At 37.6% G+C, this 17,631-nt stretch overlaps 1 protein-coding gene across 1 annotated transcript in view; it reads right to left on the bottom strand.

Moving 5' to 3' along the window:
- Positions 1-17,631, bottom strand: part of LOC112992380 (fibrillin-2) — a 181,122-nt gene that overhangs the window by 68,412 nt on the left and 95,079 nt on the right. Inside the window, exons 20-23 of the mRNA XM_026115394.2 lie at positions 10,982-11,101; positions 5,573-5,710; positions 4,184-4,234; positions 3,577-3,702 (exon numbers count right to left, since the gene is read on the bottom strand). Of these exons, the coding sequence (XP_025971179.2) occupies positions 3,577-3,702; positions 4,184-4,234; positions 5,573-5,710; positions 10,982-11,101 (435 nt within the window). The remainder of the gene's footprint in view (positions 1-3,576; positions 3,703-4,183; positions 4,235-5,572; positions 5,711-10,981; positions 11,102-17,631) is intronic.

Below are 17,631 nucleotides of genomic sequence, written 5' to 3'. Positions count from 1 at the left end.
TCCGGAAAACTTAATTATGGTCATACTCCAGGGTCCCATTTGCAATAGGGTAAGCCCACAAAAAGACAGATTAACCAAGTGTGCCAGTAAAAAGTATCACACACTGGTCTGTACATACAGAACATCAGCTTTGCTGTATTCCACATACAGCCAAAAACACCAATAATAACCCATCTGATAGCATCAGCACGTTTCACAATTTTCATTAATTTGTATACATTTTTCCATCAAAACAAAAATAGTTTAAGTCTTTTAAAAATTTGGAAGAACTTTTATACTTGTTAAAATAAAAATCTGATATTAAAAAACAGGGCCGAGGGCCAGTGGTTAAGTCCCTACATGCTAATTTCTGCAATGCAGGAGAATTCTATGCCCAAATTCCAAAAATCTGGAAAATACTACCAATAACAGGAAACGGGCAGTGTTGATTACAGCTACAGAAGATGTCTGTGACATTTATACAGAGATTTTTTGGTAGCTTAATGATCTCCAGGACATCCACACATACAGACTACAAAAAACTCCCAGATTTTGTATGTATTTGTTCAACCCAAAAAATCAAAAAAAATCCTAGGAGATCGGTTGGCACTGAAAAAGTGGAGGCAAGACAGGACATGTCTACTCTCCACCACCAACATCTCTGCTTTTAATTCACTCAGTGCAGGTAGCCGGGTAGGATCAATGACTGCTTAACTTTTTGAAGTTTATACCACTGTATTTACTCCAGTTCTCACTTCTCCTACAAACTTACTTTGCAAGAGGTCTTGTTTGTAGCTCAATAGCCAAATTAATATTTTTCAGGAAAACAGACCTTTGGTCACTGATCATTAAAGCCTCAGTCCAATTCCCGCTGAGACCAAGGGGAAGATTTTCATTGAGATTGACAGGAACAGAATTCACACTTTAAGAAACAGTACACAGTCCCAGGAAAACGTAGTGAATTTTGGTGTGTAAGGAAGATCATAAGGATAATGCAGTGTCTGATAACGTAACTTAAAAAGCTGTATTTTCAGAATAAATACATGGCATTCATTTTTCATATGATATACTGGACTGGAAGTTAGGTTTTAGCGAACCTAACAGAACTCTTTGAAATGCTTCGCACAAAAAGCTTTGGAGGAGAGGCAAGATCTAAAAATAACACAGATGAGCTGCTGAACTGTTTTCCATACAAGTCCTTCAAAGTTGTACAGATTTACAATATAAATTTACTCTATGCACATCTTAAGTTAAACAATTTAGAAACAAGTATAAGAAGTGGAAATTGTTTAAAGAATACTCATGGTTTCCTGTAAACCATTCCACATTAAGATCATATTTATTTTCATTTCAAGAGATTCAGCAAATACACTGCTAATAAATATTTGTTTTCACTAAAACCACTGTAGTGGACTCTGCAGGAAATAAACATATTTGAGAAATACATCACATAGTCTAAAGTGCTCATGTAGCATAAGGGAAGGCATATGTCTTGTAATATAAAAGGACAGTTTTTTATTAAAATCTGAAAGTGGAACATGAGTTTGAGAGTGACGGAATTGTGTATGTTGCTTGAAAATGGCTCCTTTGTTTCAGCCTTTCCTTATCTATACCAAGCACACCTAAATTCACACTTCTTATCAAATTTCTCACTGAGAAGCAATGCAGGGCTGATGACCACAGACAACAATGGCTGGCAAGGGTATTACTAAGTATGGGAAAAAATATGCAAGTAAAACCTAATCTGCACAATGGCTTATGATATGTGCATACATAAACAGACACATGCATACTGGCAGACTTGGTTTCGAATTATTTCTCTTTTCTATTAGACATTTATACCTATTACACACATCTGCTCCTCTTCAAAGTTCTGGTTATTTTTAAAAAAGTCTCTATAATTATACATTAAAATTAGACTTAACATTAAAAAAATTGAAAAACCTAGTAACTGTTTGTATCATCTACTGCTTAGGCATAGTGCAATTAAATGAAAACTGCTGGCTTGAACTTGAATTTGCTTGAGGAATGTGACCATTGTGGCAATAAAACAAAAGAGAGAGCAGGCAAATTCTTGGTTGACATGAAGCAAGGGCTGAAAAACTTTAATTGCTCTGTTGTTCTGCTTTCTCAAAAGAAATCAAATGTTGCCAGTATTCACATATTTACACTCCTCAGAACTGATTAACAAAATAACATGAATTCCAGAATCTATTGTAAAAATTCACTTCCTTGTCTGTATCTTTCTTCACCTCTGACTATCATTTTCTAAAGATTTGAAAAAGGCAGTCTGAAAGATGTACTGCAAAACAATGAACTCCTAGAGGAAGAAGCTGAGCATGGCACAAAATAATTTCAGTTAAAGCACACACACACTTTTATGTAACATATTACAAATCATAATAAATCCATGGTTAGGGTTTTTCCCATAATTTTATAAAGAAACGTCATTCTAAACTAAGTGTGCCATATTTAATACCATATAAACAATTTGTGGCATCTGAATATGGGTTTTATAGCTTCTCAGCTTTAAAAATATATACAGGTTCTCTAGGAGGGCACCAGGGCAGAATTGCACCTTAAAAAAAAGAAAAAGCAAATCAGCATATTCACTGACAAACATTGTCATTTTATTAGAATAACTCACATACTGCTCCAATTTACAGCAATATGGCTTTTTATAATACCCAATATTGCAATAAGCACTAGGACACATTTACTCCTGCACTCCCCCCCCCCCAAAAAAAAAAAAAAAACAGTTGCAGAAAAGATACAAAATTGCCAAGGGGAACACACTCTGCTAAGTTACAGTGTAGGAATTGTGGGGAATCTCTTCTACTGATTGCCTTCATCTTACAACCTCAATAATTAAGTCTTAGCTCTTTCCTTATTTCCATGCCAACACAAAAAGCTTAACAGATCAATAACACTAACTACACTTGCTACAGGATATTTTTGTTTTCTTTAATTTACATAGGTTTTTGGTATTTTTATACCTGAAGTCTTCCTGGTAAAGAACACTACTGTCTTTGCAGACATCACCTTCTGTGGGTGTAAGACACTAATGCACTGTACAACATTGTACAACAAGATGAAATCTTTTCTTTATCTACACTCAAGTTGATTTTCCTCGAACAGAACTGTTTGTGCCAGAACAGTCATGCTACCAAACAGCATCCGAGTTTCACAAAAATGCCTGGGTTAGCAGTAGAGAAGAGCACAATTTACACTACATTATAAGCTCCTGGCTGCCCAGCCAACTGCTTATTAACTAGTTCCCAGTGAGCTACGCATTTCTGTTTGTGAATGGGAGTCAGAGTAAGGGCAGGACTCCAACAGTACCTATAGCTCGCACTGCAGTGAAAACGAGCTGGAACACAAACATTCGTATTCCATCAAGTGATTAACAACTCTTTCCTGAACTGGCAGAAAGAGTTTGACATTTAAGCAGGCATAAATTAAAACATATACACTTCACAAACCACTTAAAGAAACAGTGCAATTCAGAAACAAACAAAACATCCTTTCACACGTAAAATGGTATTAGACAATTGTTTTACACAACTAAAGAGTTGGCAGAGGTGACTGGGCTCTTACCTAAACACACCCGCCCTGTTCCATCCAGCGTCAAGCCTTCAGGGCACTCACAGTGAAAGGAGCCTCTGCTGTTAACACATCGCCCATTGGGACAGACCCCCGGAAAAACATCACACTCATTTACATCTGTTGGGAAATGAAGAGTGGAAAGAAGTTTCAGGATGCATGCTACCTCTACTGAGCAGAGAGCTACAACTTTACTGAGAATTTAAATTATGTGAAAGAAAGCAAGACACTCTCATGCATACTGTGTTAGGACAAGTGTCTGGCTCCCAGTGATCTCAAGGGACAATTTCAAGATCTGCAAGCCACTGGGCATAAAAATGACACATTTCTTTTCTAAGTAAGACTTCTTGCATGATGTTGGAAATGGTTCAGAGGAAGGATTAAATACATTTTGAAGGAGCAGTTCCATCTGCTTTGTATTCTCTTGATATCCTCCAAGAAACAGTGTAACATTCAACACTTCCTAACAGTCAATAATTGTGATGGCAGTTACCACAGGTCAATATGATTATGCCCAACAGAAAAATAAAGAACATAATTCCCTTTATCCCATTTCCAGAAGGAAAAAAATGACATCTTGAGTAAGAAGCAACAACTTCACCTTCACAAGTAACACCTTTAACTCTGGCAAATCCTCTTGCGCAAGCTGCGTCTGGAATCAAGCCAAAAAGATTTATCATTGCTTCAGAATTATAGAAACATAAGAGTAAATAATTTAAAAATAAATGCACCATTGCAGTTTTCCTACACTCTTTAATATCTTGTACATGGTGGTAAGTGCCCTAACCTCAGTCAAGAAAACTACTGACTCATACGTGTTACTTGAAACAAGTGAATAGCTGAAGAAATTAGATCTTTATCAATTACTTTCTTATGTGCTTTCTTGGATAGAGACCAGAATGCTCAGCATCTAATCAGGTCAATCTGTAAGGCAGATAAGGAGATTATGACAACTTTTTATTTTATACAAATACCACTCATGCAGGATGAATGCTTTGCTCTCTCTGTATTCACTCTAGCCTGTTATGTTTCTTACAATTTGTGTAGCAATAAGAGTGCCATCTCAGTTGCCAGCATATGCAAACTTCTGCAAGGCAAAATAATTTCCAGTAAGATATGCAGACATCTACCCGAAAATCTGTACTCAAATGTTTCTGAAAGATGAAGTTCCTGTAGAGTTCCCTGAAGATTTAGAGCTTTAGTGATGCCAGTTATCACTAAAGGCAATTTTTCCACTCTCACTTCATAAAGGATCTGAGCAATGACATTATCTTAGGGCATGCCTGAAATGTAAAGTGTAGCATGCTGTAGGGATATGAAAGCTTGCTGAAATTCGGCCAATTCTAGAATAGAAAAATTTATAGCTGAATATACCCAGTCTGAGCTAATTAGTTCTTTATTAAGTGTAGCAGCCTACTCTGACCATGCTGCTTCCTGGAGTCCAAACTTGTGTCTTTTGCTTGGTGCTGCACTGCACAGTTAGAGCTCTGCTGAATGTTCTTTGCATCATGTCTGTTAAGATAGCATACACATGCCTGCAGTTGTTCCAATTAAAAACCAAAGGTTAAAATATCCCGACGCTGGTTCAAGTGGCATTATTCAGCCCTTACGGTGTCTCTTCCAAAAAATTTCTCTTCCAAAAATTACTGTGCACATTTAGCATTCCTGCTCCCAATCTCTAGCCCTATCCCCATGATCAAACAGTAGCGCTACTCTGTAACGAGTAACTGCACATAATTGTACACAAACTATGTTTTTGAAAATAGCTCCACAGATGGTGGAGATTACAAGACATGCTAAGTAAGACATCCTTTTATATATATATGTATATATATGTGTATATATATATGTATATATATGTGTGTATATATATATATATATATATATATTTTTTTTTTTTTTTTACAAAAAATACACTGATGAGAATCTACCTACTGATACATCCACTCTTCTCCCAAAAGATGCAGGATATGAAAGCACAGCACCATACCTAATTCACACCGCTCACAGGGGCTGCCCCATGCTGCTCCTAAGGTAGCACAGCATTCAGATTTCAGTGTAGCACCATTGATGTTGACTTCACAACGACTGTCCTGGACATTAAGCCAGCATGTCCCCTTCAGGCTATCTGCAGCAGAACAGAAAACAGTATGGAACTGTCACAGCAAAGAACTGGCATCTCCTCATACCCAATGGTAGCCAGAGTACCAAGGGAACACAGCCCACCTTTTAAAGTAAGACATCCATCAGGATCATTTTATACACATTTTATTTTAGAAGGGGAAGAAAGGAAGAGCACGATCACTTAAAAGTGATCAACAGAGAGCACTGCTAGAGGCATTTTATACTCCAGGTTCCACAGGTAGCAGAGGTCCTACAGCAAATACCACGGATTTTTTTTTTCTTTTCATCTAGCAGTCATTCAACCTAAAATACATGAATATCAATGAAAGCAGGGATCAGAACCTGGGACTCCCCCTCACAGCTGACTGGCTAAACCACTAGGTTATGAAATACAGGTGCCCTTACCTCTGTCCGAGTCAGTGAACCTTGCAAGTTTGTCAGAAAGAAAAAAGAAAAAATGGGGGACAGGGGAGAGCTATATTCTTTTAGGGGTCCAGCCCTGCTGGTGTATTAGGTGTGCTTTGAACGTGCCTAGTGGATTATCTTCCGCTCTTTGCTCCTGGGGACTCAGCCACAGCACACCAAATTCCCGAATCATGAAACGGCTTCCCAGGCTGCGAGTCCACAGCAGCTCAAGACAAGTTAATTACCATCAGCGTCCAACCGAATCAAGCAGCACTTCCTGACTGCTGCCCAGGCTAAATAGCCGCTGAGCAGAGGAGAGATTTTCAGTTGCACATTGGCTCTGCTGCCTGACATCCTCTGAAATTCTCTTTTAGGTACCTAAATCTTGAAGTCTTAAAAGTTATACTTCCAGTGCCTAAGCCACTTTTCAAAACGGAAGTTAGGTCCTAAATCAGGTGGGCACTTTTGAAAGTTCTGTCTACAGCACTTATGCTCAGTACCTTTAGTGATTTCACACATTCAAATGGTAAAATGTACCTTGAAGCAGGGAACAATCTTTGTGACCACATAGCAAAAGCAGTCTGTAAAGATCTAACCCAGATTTGGAGGTCAGCTTGGAAAAGGCTTAAACGCATGTGCATGCTCAGAGTTCAAAGCTAAGCAAATGGCCCAGATGAATTTAATGAGATGACTAATGCAAGATGAACAGGATTTGGCTTTTAAGATTTAAGTATAATATATGCAAAAAAAAAGTCAGACCATCTATAATGTACTGTTGATTGGCATTACTGATACCTTATGTTTAAGAGCACTGAGCTTAAGATGGAACCATTTCAGTGTACTTTTTTCAAACAACTTGAACTTGTCTTCAAAACTGGCATGTTATAAAATTCTTTAGATCACAGACAGTACAACCATTCTCTGGCTAAGTAACAGGAGAATGTGGCCCAAGAATGTGACTGGAACCAGTCCTAGAAACTGGGCAATGTACTTTGTGAATAGTGAAGTGTAGAACAGTTGTATTTATTTATTATTAATGTTGGTCTCAGACATGTGGAGCAGAACACCACAACTAAACAAGTGCACAAACCAACGAGGGGCAGGGAAGAGTGCATAAGGCATTTTTCCCAGTCCTCAATCTGCCTTTAGCTAATAGTCTAGATGAGCATTAACATCCCCAGAGGACCACTATTATAAGACTAAAGGAAGACGTAACGCGGAAAGTGACTGACAGCATCTGCTCTTGGCTAGTCATGGAACAGGCATGTGCCCTCTTGTCAGATGTCTCACATTTGGGGGACCTGCAGGGGGACAGGGAGTAAAGGCCCTTCAACTGCTCTTTTAAGCTGAATGTGGGCTGTTGTCCATACACTGAATGGTTCTGCTTTATGTTATCAAAATGTAAATGCTTCCATTGCTTCATTCACTAGAAATGCCTTGAACACAATGTTATTCATTTTTGGTAGCCAACTTTATAGGTCCAAAAAGTCAAAATAATATCTCAAAAATGATTTAAACTATACAAATTAGCAGGTGACTTTCCTCACACCAGCTGCATCTAGATTATCCTGCCAAAGTCCACTTGTCTTATCTTTGTTCAGGCTATGAGTTAATTTCCTTTATTTTACACAATCTCTTCTTGTCCAGACAAAATTTACAAAGGGCAGTCACTGTGACTTTTTCTTTGGTGAGAAAGTTATTTATTATCCAGCATCAAAGCATTCTTTCTGCTGCTCCCATCCCTTTGATTCTGACTTGAAGAACATATGCATACTACAGGCAGATGGCAGCCTACTGCTTTGTCCTACTGCCTACTGTATGAATTCCACAAATATTGACCGAAAAGTGCATACAAAGCAAACATTATGTATATATATCTCAAAAAAAAATATTGGCAGGATCACTACGTACGTTATATAAATGCACTATGTATGTGCAATTCTCAAAATGGCAATGTAGCACTTGTACCACCAATAGGTGTGATTCAAAAACAATTCCACTCCTCACACGTAAGCAGAGTGCAACCTCAGTATTGCAAACATGTCGATGTAAAAGCAAAAGGAATGCAACATAAATCAAGATTTTTGTTGAATGCTTTTGCAGTAACTGCTGAACTTAAACTCATATATCCGCTGGAGGTCTGAGCTCGGTTCTGAGCCCAAATGTTGTGACTTGAACTCCTGCCGTAATTGGAACAAGTCATTTTTTCCTCTACCTATTGAAGTTCACAGAAAGGGACAAACGGCGTACATCTATGCTTAGTTTCTACATGCTGTATGGATGCAAATGGCTCAAACCACTCAGTTCCACAACCCTGAGGCTGAGCAGACCGAGCAAAGGAATCAGAGGTACTGGCAGACCGAAGTCCTCTGTCCACAAACCGAGTAAATAAAGTCCATCAGCCCTGCAACTTCTTTATACAAAATAAGTCTAATGTGCCTCAGACATGACTTGAATCCGCAAGACAACAGTGCAAATCAGCAATAAGGCTAACTAGCAAAGCAAACACATGAGCAATAAATTGTAATTGACAATTAATAGTCATGCTATGTTAATCTTTTTTATTACGCTACTGTTGCCATATGATTTTACTGATAAAATTTGTATTAAAGTTAAATAACTTAGATCATCACCATGACAGAAAGAGGAAAAACTACTCTTATAATGTAGGACTGATTCTGATCTCTGACATCAAAGCAAATTAGGAATCAAAGTAAAACTACACAGGGGTCAGAATCAAGCTGATACATTTGTGTTTTTATATTACCTTATTCTGATTCATCATTCCTATGAAGAACAGAATGCATTTTCATGTTATTTCCATACCAGAAAACCATTTTAGTTGTATAATTGTTACGTTGGCACACTCTCTTCATATCTGATGCTAGAATAGTGCTTTACAGGAGCAAGCAGCTAAGAAAATTAGGGCAAATACACTCAGTATACAAGCCTTTGCAGAGGTAATATGGGGACACAACTTTCTCTATCGTAGAGATTTAACAGCATACCTTTGAAAAGAGTTTTTGTAAATTTTTCACATAATAAACTACTTATAACCTCCAACCTCTTACTAATGATTTAATACGTCACTCTGCCCTTCTTTCATCACTACCAATTCCAATGGGAATTTTGCCAAGGTAAAACATCATACAATGTGACTCTAACTGTATAGATCCCTATTTTTAACTTTATCTGTACTTTGAATCTTTCTGTCCTAGCATACTCTCACTTGTAGCACAGAAAACTCATTCTGAGAGAATGCTGGTCAACATGAATGATTACATGATTAGGCTCACGGTGGCTCCTGTCCTTAATGTTTTACTCTGACTGTTCAAACGCTTATTTTGTTTACATTTTGTTTTATGCACCACTCCTACTCAGGCTGAGTAAGACCTCACTCTGTAATCATTCCAGTGGAATTGCTCTATAAAGTAAATCTAGACCATAGCTACAATTAGGCCTTTAATGAACTTATAACATCTTTGGATGTGATAACAGGACAAAGATTAAAAATAAACAGTACAAAAAAAAGCCTAAGTTAGTATGGTTATATCGAGAAAACATACTGATGTAAAACAGCACAAAAACAATGCTAAACTGTACAAGCCAGTGATGCTATCGGAAATTTAAGAGAAGACTTAGGTACAGAAGTAACATTCACTTATAAACCATGCTAACAAGGTGTGGGCACACTCTACCATTAGATGGAAACATGAGTCTTTACATGCAATCTCCTATCTTAAGGAAATTTTGGCAAGGCAAGGAAGTTGAACCAAGGACACCAGACAAAACCAACATCAAATAAAACCAAGATTTAGAAATCAGCATCATCTAGACACCAGTGGCACTCCAATCCAACTTATCCCACAATGACTTAAATTATGCTATATAAATGAGATGAAACAACGGCAGCTTGTGAGCACTTGACGAGGGCAGTTGTCTTCAGCCCTTTAAGATCTCTTGGAAAGGCCAGAAAAAGAAGCCATTTGTCAACATCCTCATTTTTCCTGCCAAAGATAATGCCAATGACATCTTGCATACAACTGCTGTTGCTAGCTCTAATAAAATCTGTGGTGCTCTGCTTTTCTTCAGTGCTATAGAATTCTTAGTAAAGGATGCTAATATTTTTTTATATGTATATATGTATGTATGTATATACACAGACATTTTTTATTTATATATAGATAGATAAATACACACACACAAATATATATACATACTCATGTCACTGCTCTAGAAACAGGGATCCTGATAAATCCAGACCTGTTTTACTCTCCCTTATTTATCATCTTTCTACAAAAGAGTTAGTGTGAAATTGTGCTGTAATGCAGAAGCCACAGTCATTTCCTTATAGCTGGGAAGGCCAGTCTTCACAGTTTATGAAGAACATCCTGAATCCCGGAAGCCACATGCTTTCATATCACCTGCTTCATCTGAGTAGATGCTCCTCCAGTTTCACTCGCTTTCTCATCTCAGATTTAAAAGTCGCTCAGTGCCCAAGAACTGAATGGGCATTTCTCCTTTACAATTGCAAATTCTCAAGTATCGGACTAATCACCTGTGCTTTTACTCACGCCCTGTTTTCTGGGAGAATGACAATAATTGTTATTAATAATAAAATCTCCCCAATGGTTCCCATGAATCAATACTAGCAATTCACCACTTTCACCATAATTAGGACATCCACACGCGTTATGTTTGTCTCTCATGGAAACAACCAAACCGTTCTTCAGTCTTAACTATGTGACTAGACATGTTGTAGTCTTCTACAAAGGGGAAATTACCAGAACACATTATTTTCTTGCTTATTTAACCAATGTGATCAATGTTTTTCAAGTTAGAAAGAAAAAGAAAAAAATAGAAGACTCACCGATGCAGATTAGTCCAGTGGAGTCCAGCTTGCTGCCAGGCGAACACTCACAATTGAAAGAACCAAGATTGTTCCTGCAGGCACCATTGACACACGGGCTGCTTTCGCATTCGTTTATATCTATAATCCAGAAAGGAAAGATAGTTTTAGGACTGCAATGTACTTCTGGAAAATATTATACAGTATAAATGCTGCTGTGGACCAGGATTTGCCAGAATGTCTGGTATACTTGGCTTTTTTCTTTCCTTTCTTCCTTTTTTTTTTTTAAGCATGACATACAAAGGATGTTGGGACAGCTAGTTAGCATGTATGCGCACGTGTATGGGAGCACATATTTTGAAAGCGTTAACTAAATGTCTCTTTTCTACAAAGACAGTAACTTCCAAGAACTTGGACTACAAAGTTTTCCAGCATCAATTATAACCGCCCTGCGAGGAATCAAAACTCTTCTTTCATGGAAAGCAATGTACTGCAGCCACAATATGCTGTGCACAAACAAAGGCCTTATTGTTTCTGTCATTTATGGCTCCAGGAGGCTTTGGAAGAATTAAGAAAACCCTGTCAGAAACAAAATATTACAAAGCTGGCTGCGATTCTCTAGTCCTGGAAAGTGTTCAAGAAATGAGTTGAAACTGGAATACTGTAAATGGTACTTCTCTCTAGCCACTAACTCCTCCTACTTTTTGCTCCTGTGAGTTTTCTAAGACTGTTCACATGCAAGAATAGGACCCCTACTCACAGTATTATTTTCTGATTTTGTTTTTTTAAAGTAAAATTAGTTTTAAAATTAAAACAATACTAGCAAATTCTTTCAAAGAACAATTGCGGATGCATATCCACCACTTCTTGAACTCAACCAATTTCATTTTTTGATTTGGATCCTAAATTAGAGTCATACATTCTAATCCAACCAGACAGTTCCTTCGGCGGGCCAGAAATGAAACTGTTTAAGTGCATGCTTATGTTCTCTAGCAGTGCTTAAGCAATAATGCCAGATCCATAAACTAAAATAGCCTGATGTAAATTAACTACAGATTAATGCAGCATCTAGTTAATCATGGGAAACACTAACAGCATCAATGGATCATTTTCAAGATAAACCAAAATACCCTCCTCATTCTGAATAAATCACACAAAAGGTACAATTTGCTATCTGGTACATTATGTTGCATCAAGCCTGCATTTCACTAGACATTTATTCTTTCATGGAATTTTGAGGTCATAGGAAAAAATGTGTGTTTAAATTACTCATCAAATCACGTATGTATTATAAAAAAAAAGATGGAAAATACCTAGAAATCAGAAAACTTAGGAAACTGATTTCTCTCTTCATCCCAAAAGCAAGCACTTAATTCAAGGGCCAAATTTCACAGTCCCACTAGTTAATGGGTTTACTTACCTACATAGTGTGATTAGGACTTGTCCTTGGATGCCAGCAGGTTTTTGAATAGTGACAGAGTTTTATGTTAGTGAAGTCAACTCTAAACTTGTAGATTATCCAGGTTACACATTAATCATACCACAGATGCAGAAACATCAAAACTGTAAGAGCTTATTACAACAAGGCAGAGCATTATATGAACACACATACACAGCGTCCAGGGCTGCCTGTACTGGGCAGTTGGTCGTATTATCTCAGGTTCAGTCCTTGCCCACCACAGCCAAAGTGAGCTTACTAAGTCAAGTGCAGCACTGAATAGGGCTGTATAGGGCCAGAATGGGTCTGGCACCGCTCACGTACTAACCTGATGTGCTGAGAAGCGCAGCACAGAGGTATTCAAGTAGATCTACAAAAGCCATCTTAGTTTTGGCAGAGCCTGCTCTAAACCTCAGTAAATAAGCCCCTGTCTATCCAAGCTGGCCCTCTGGAGAGCTTGCCAATGTTTCTCTGCTCTGCGTCCCTTCTCCTCCCCATAAGTACATTTCACACTTGTATCACCCAAAGCTTTATTATTCAGGGTATGCACCCTGACTTCCTAGCCTGTCTTTCCCTAGCCAGCAATACCTGGTAACGGAGAGTAGTCTGTGCTGCTTTTACAGAGAAATCATATATCTTGTTCCCACGATTAGAAACAGATCACACTGAGGCACAGAAGTCATCTTAAATATGTACTATATGTTGAATAAGTCTCAGTATAGAAATGATTTTGGAGAAAGATACATTTTTTCTTCTTTTCCATCTGCCATCTTGCTTTCAGCAGTTTGACTAGCTTTAAAAAATGAGACAAAAAATGAAAAGGATAGGTGAACTACATTAAGGCTATACGTAGCTTCTCCCTGTCAAAGGCATCAAATGTTCACTGTCTCTTATGACACAACAACAAAGGGACATCAAATGAAGCACGTTGGTAACAAAACAACTAAAGAAACGGTTCTTCACATAATGTGTAGGGAAACTGGAAATCCTTGCCCTAGAATGCTAAAACCCTGCATGAGTCAATAGTAGACTGGACAAGTTCATGTAAGAGAAATCCACTGAGATTTAGTAAATGCAAAGATCCTATTTCAGGCTCAGGAAGTCCTTGAACCACAAACCGAGATTCAAAAAGTATTTGTGGAAAATAATATTGTATGCCTGCTCTGTTGTTATACTTAACACCAGGACACAAGGGATCTTTGATCAGATCCTGTATTGCTGCTTTTCTGTACAGCATGATGCTCTGTCCAGCCAACAGCAAGTGCTCCTCCTCGCTTTCCTCAGTCATCAGTCATAGCCATAGACTCCAGCATTTGGCCATAGTGAAGTCTACCTTCAACAGCTACACTCTAGCATATAAAAAAGATGGCCAAAGTTTCCTCTACCTGCACACTTCACAATTTCTGCAAAGGATGAAGTCCAACGCATTACTACATTTATTCCCCACAAATATCTGCCTTGATTTTCTCCTCCAACTTCTTGCATCAAGGTGAGAAACTCCACAACAGCTTAAGGCAGATAAAGGGTTACCATGGTCCATCTTCCATCCCTTTAACTCTAACTGTCTGTCGGTCCAGATGCACACCTGCCACTTCCTCACATTGATTATCAATACCCATTTGATCCCACAGCAAATCAATTCAGTCAACTAAACCAGCTGAAAACCAATTATTTTTTAGAGGATTGTTTTGGATAAGTAGAGGTTCTCGAACAAGCTCCATGCTGAATCAGATGAAGAGATGGTTGCAGCACCATCAGTTTAGATCATCTGAAACTATTTGCAAGCATAGGTCAGTCAGCTTGTCCTATTATTGCCTTTTCTTGTTAAGTACAACTTTTTACTTGTCATAGCATCAGCTTTAGTCCATCAGAGGACCCATATACAACACAGAAAAGCAGGATTTCTACTTTCAGCTAAGGGGTAACTACAGGGAAATCCCCATGCTGAACAGAGTGTGATCACTGGCACAGAATCTTTGGGGCTCAGTAAGTCTCCATGGAGCACATGTGAACTCAGACTTATAACTTGGCCAAATATGAGCAGATTTTCGGATGAATAAAGAGACATCGTCCCAACACAAAAACTACCCCAAGAAATTTCAAGCTGCAACAGTACAGAGAGGCTGCAGCTTTTTAAAGAAAAGGTCACAGGTTTTACACATTTTTAAATACACAAAACATTTTCTTGCTAGCCACCCATTCTTAAAAGTGAACAAAATGTTTTTTTACAGGTCGAATGGTTAAAGTCCAGCAAAGATATTTAAAACTGAAAGTAAGAGATTTTCACGGAAAGTAAGAGATTTTCACGGAAAGTAAGAGATTTTCACGGAAAGTGTCACATGATATTAACTGGTAGCCCAACAAGACACATGTGCATGTACACAACCAGTGTGCAAGACCAAACATTATGTAAGCAGATAGCTACCACCATCCCAAACATCACTCCAATCATATTCAGAAGATCAAAAATGCATAAAACTTATAATATTTTGTACTTATAATGGTAAAATATTTTAGATTATTATGCCTACTTTTAACTCTCCCTGATCCTTTCACTAAGTTTATAATTGCAATTTTCTTCTAGTAAAGCACATCTTGTATTTTGGTTTTCAGAGTTAACAAGAGACCTGAACCTAACAAAAAATACTTCAGGACGCAGTCAAATATCCTTCTATAACTCTATGTAGAATAATTTAAACCATTCTTCTCACCATTCACTACAATCCCACAGCTGGAAGTCCCCAAAATTGAGACTAATGATAAGTGAATATACAGAGATGGAAGGACCAAAGCATCTAAAGTACAACACTCTATGAAGAGAGAAGCTGATCTCCTGACTTAATGGGCTATATATATGCTTTTCATTCTCTGGCAAAAGGCAAATAAAAGGAGGAAAAAAGACTCAAATCGAGCATCCAGCAAAAATGGTGAAGAACAGAATCATAATACACTGTAGTCAGACCTGACCCTTCTGCTTTTTACACCAGGAGAACTTCCATTTCAAAACAAGTCAGATGACTTAGTCTAAATCCTAGCTAAAGGTTGAACTGAATACGTACCTTGACAATACAGCTGAGTCAGTCTATAAGGTTGCTGCCATCCACCAAGGACATTCCCCTCCCATCCCTTCCTCTTCCTTTGTCTCCCAGTCTCAGTTCCAACCCTTCCCTAATTGCCAGTGCCAACCCTTCATGGATCCTACAGAAAAATATTCACTATTCATTTTCTGGGATGAGAACAGCAGAAGCATATAGCCAAGAATGGGGCAAGGGGGAAGCTGCATCACCGAACCATACTCTTCCTCATCTCACTTTGCCCTGACACAGATGAAGAAACGCTCATCCAATTTCTTTCTATGCATTAGAAACAGGGAGAGCTTTCACTGAGGATTGGGATATGCACATCTGGACGCATTAACTTCTTGAATCAGTATGGTTGTTTCTAAAATGATTGTGTGACTATGCTCTAGGCCCCCAACCCTGAAAAAAAACAGTTTATTACCTTCTGCATTTGACATGCTTTGGCACTATCTTAGCCAAAAAAAAGAAAGAAAAGAAGAAAAAAACACCAACCCCCCAAAAACAAAAAAGCCCCATACTTTCGGGTATTAACATATTTGTAACACTGCACTGACTACTCCCCAAAACCCTCATTCAGAAAAAAATATTTAAGGATGAATGCACTCCACCAACAGCGCTTTGCTGAATCAGGGCAAAAGAGTATCATATGCACAATGTAAACAAACTCCAAAAATTGTTTCCATACATCCTCTTATAACAATATTAAATGCTAATTTTAACAACAGTGAGCAAGAAAATAAATTGATTTTAAGTACTGCTTTATATTCAAAATAAAAAGCAACTATATATGAAAATATTTACCAGAGATTTTTCTTAACACTTTTTTTCTAAAGTAAAGTGAGTGTACGTTATAAATGCTATAGGAACAAAAATTGAAACAGTCCACTGTACATTCCTGGAAATAAACTTCAAAGCACATCTGGTTTACGTTTAACTAGTTATGTCACTGGAAACACAATCTAAACCACAGAGCTTGTTGTAAAAATTTCAACTTTCACAGACTCTGAAGGCTCAAACAACTCCCCCTTGTACCCCCCAGCACTGAATTGATAAAATTTTTCAATTGAACTATAAATGAAAACAGCAAAGGGTTTTGTTGTTTCTTCATGGTTACTGATGACAGTCATATTAATTAAAAATGTACTGGTGAGTAATACACATCAGAGCAATTTCAGAACACAACACAAAGCTACTGTCTAGAGCAATCTTTCACAACTAGTGAGCCTGTAACTCCAAAGTGAATTACTTAGTGTTTCTTTGAAAACAGAATTTGGATGGAAAGAGATGAATTTCTTCCTCAAACTGCCAAGCCACTCAACTTTAGAAAAAGTGTAATAGATTTTATAGTTTTTACGGACAGTTTTATGCCAAACCATTCCTGAATCTTTTTTTTTTGCCTGATCAGCTAAATCTACATTTCAATCTAACTGCTAGATTCAAGATGGAGATGACAGATCCTTCACAACCCAAGTATGTAAGTTAATACACGTAGCAACAGCTAAAGTAACTGAAAATCGTTCAGATTCTGTTGCAGAGAGACAACAAACAAAAAGTATTTTACGCTGATGACATTTAAATAGTAATGTTCAGAAAGAAAATATTCTTACAAATCTGAAATTTTAGTTAATGATCAATTTTGTTTTTTTCTGGAAATGAAAAAACAGATTTTTCTTAAAATTAACAGAACACAGTTTTATTATTTTAAATATTACTGCAGCATTCATGCCCTTTCATATTATCATCACTCAGTGTTCAGCAGACATACGGGATTCAGAAATGCTGCTCAGAAAAGCAAAACTGTTGTTCTGTGAAGGAGAGAGCAAAGTGTCCTCCTTTTCAGTAACAAACTAAACCTGATGACCACCATGAAAGGGAGCTGAGGCAAGGCCAGAGCTATACTGTTCTAGCATCTTTTGGAATACTAAATTATATTATTTCATTAGTCTTTGCACTAGTCACAGTACAAATATTGCAAATATGTACAGATACATGTTCTTTTAAGAATATCTAAAAAATGTGAACATTTCTAGTTAAAAAAGAAAATGAGATTAAATGCATGCATTAAAATCTCCCCAAAAGAACAAACAAAAATCCGAATAGCCTTACTTACGAGCTTGAATGGCCATTCTAGTAACTAATCTTTCATGATAGAA

Source organism: Dromaius novaehollandiae, chromosome Z (genome assembly GCF_036370855.1).
Source record: "Dromaius novaehollandiae isolate bDroNov1 chromosome Z, bDroNov1.hap1, whole genome shotgun sequence".
Classification (NCBI taxonomy): Eukaryota; Metazoa; Chordata; class Aves; order Casuariiformes; family Dromaiidae; genus Dromaius; species Dromaius novaehollandiae.
The sequence above is the reverse complement of the archived record's forward strand: the minus strand, read 5'-3'. Positions and strand labels throughout refer to the sequence as shown.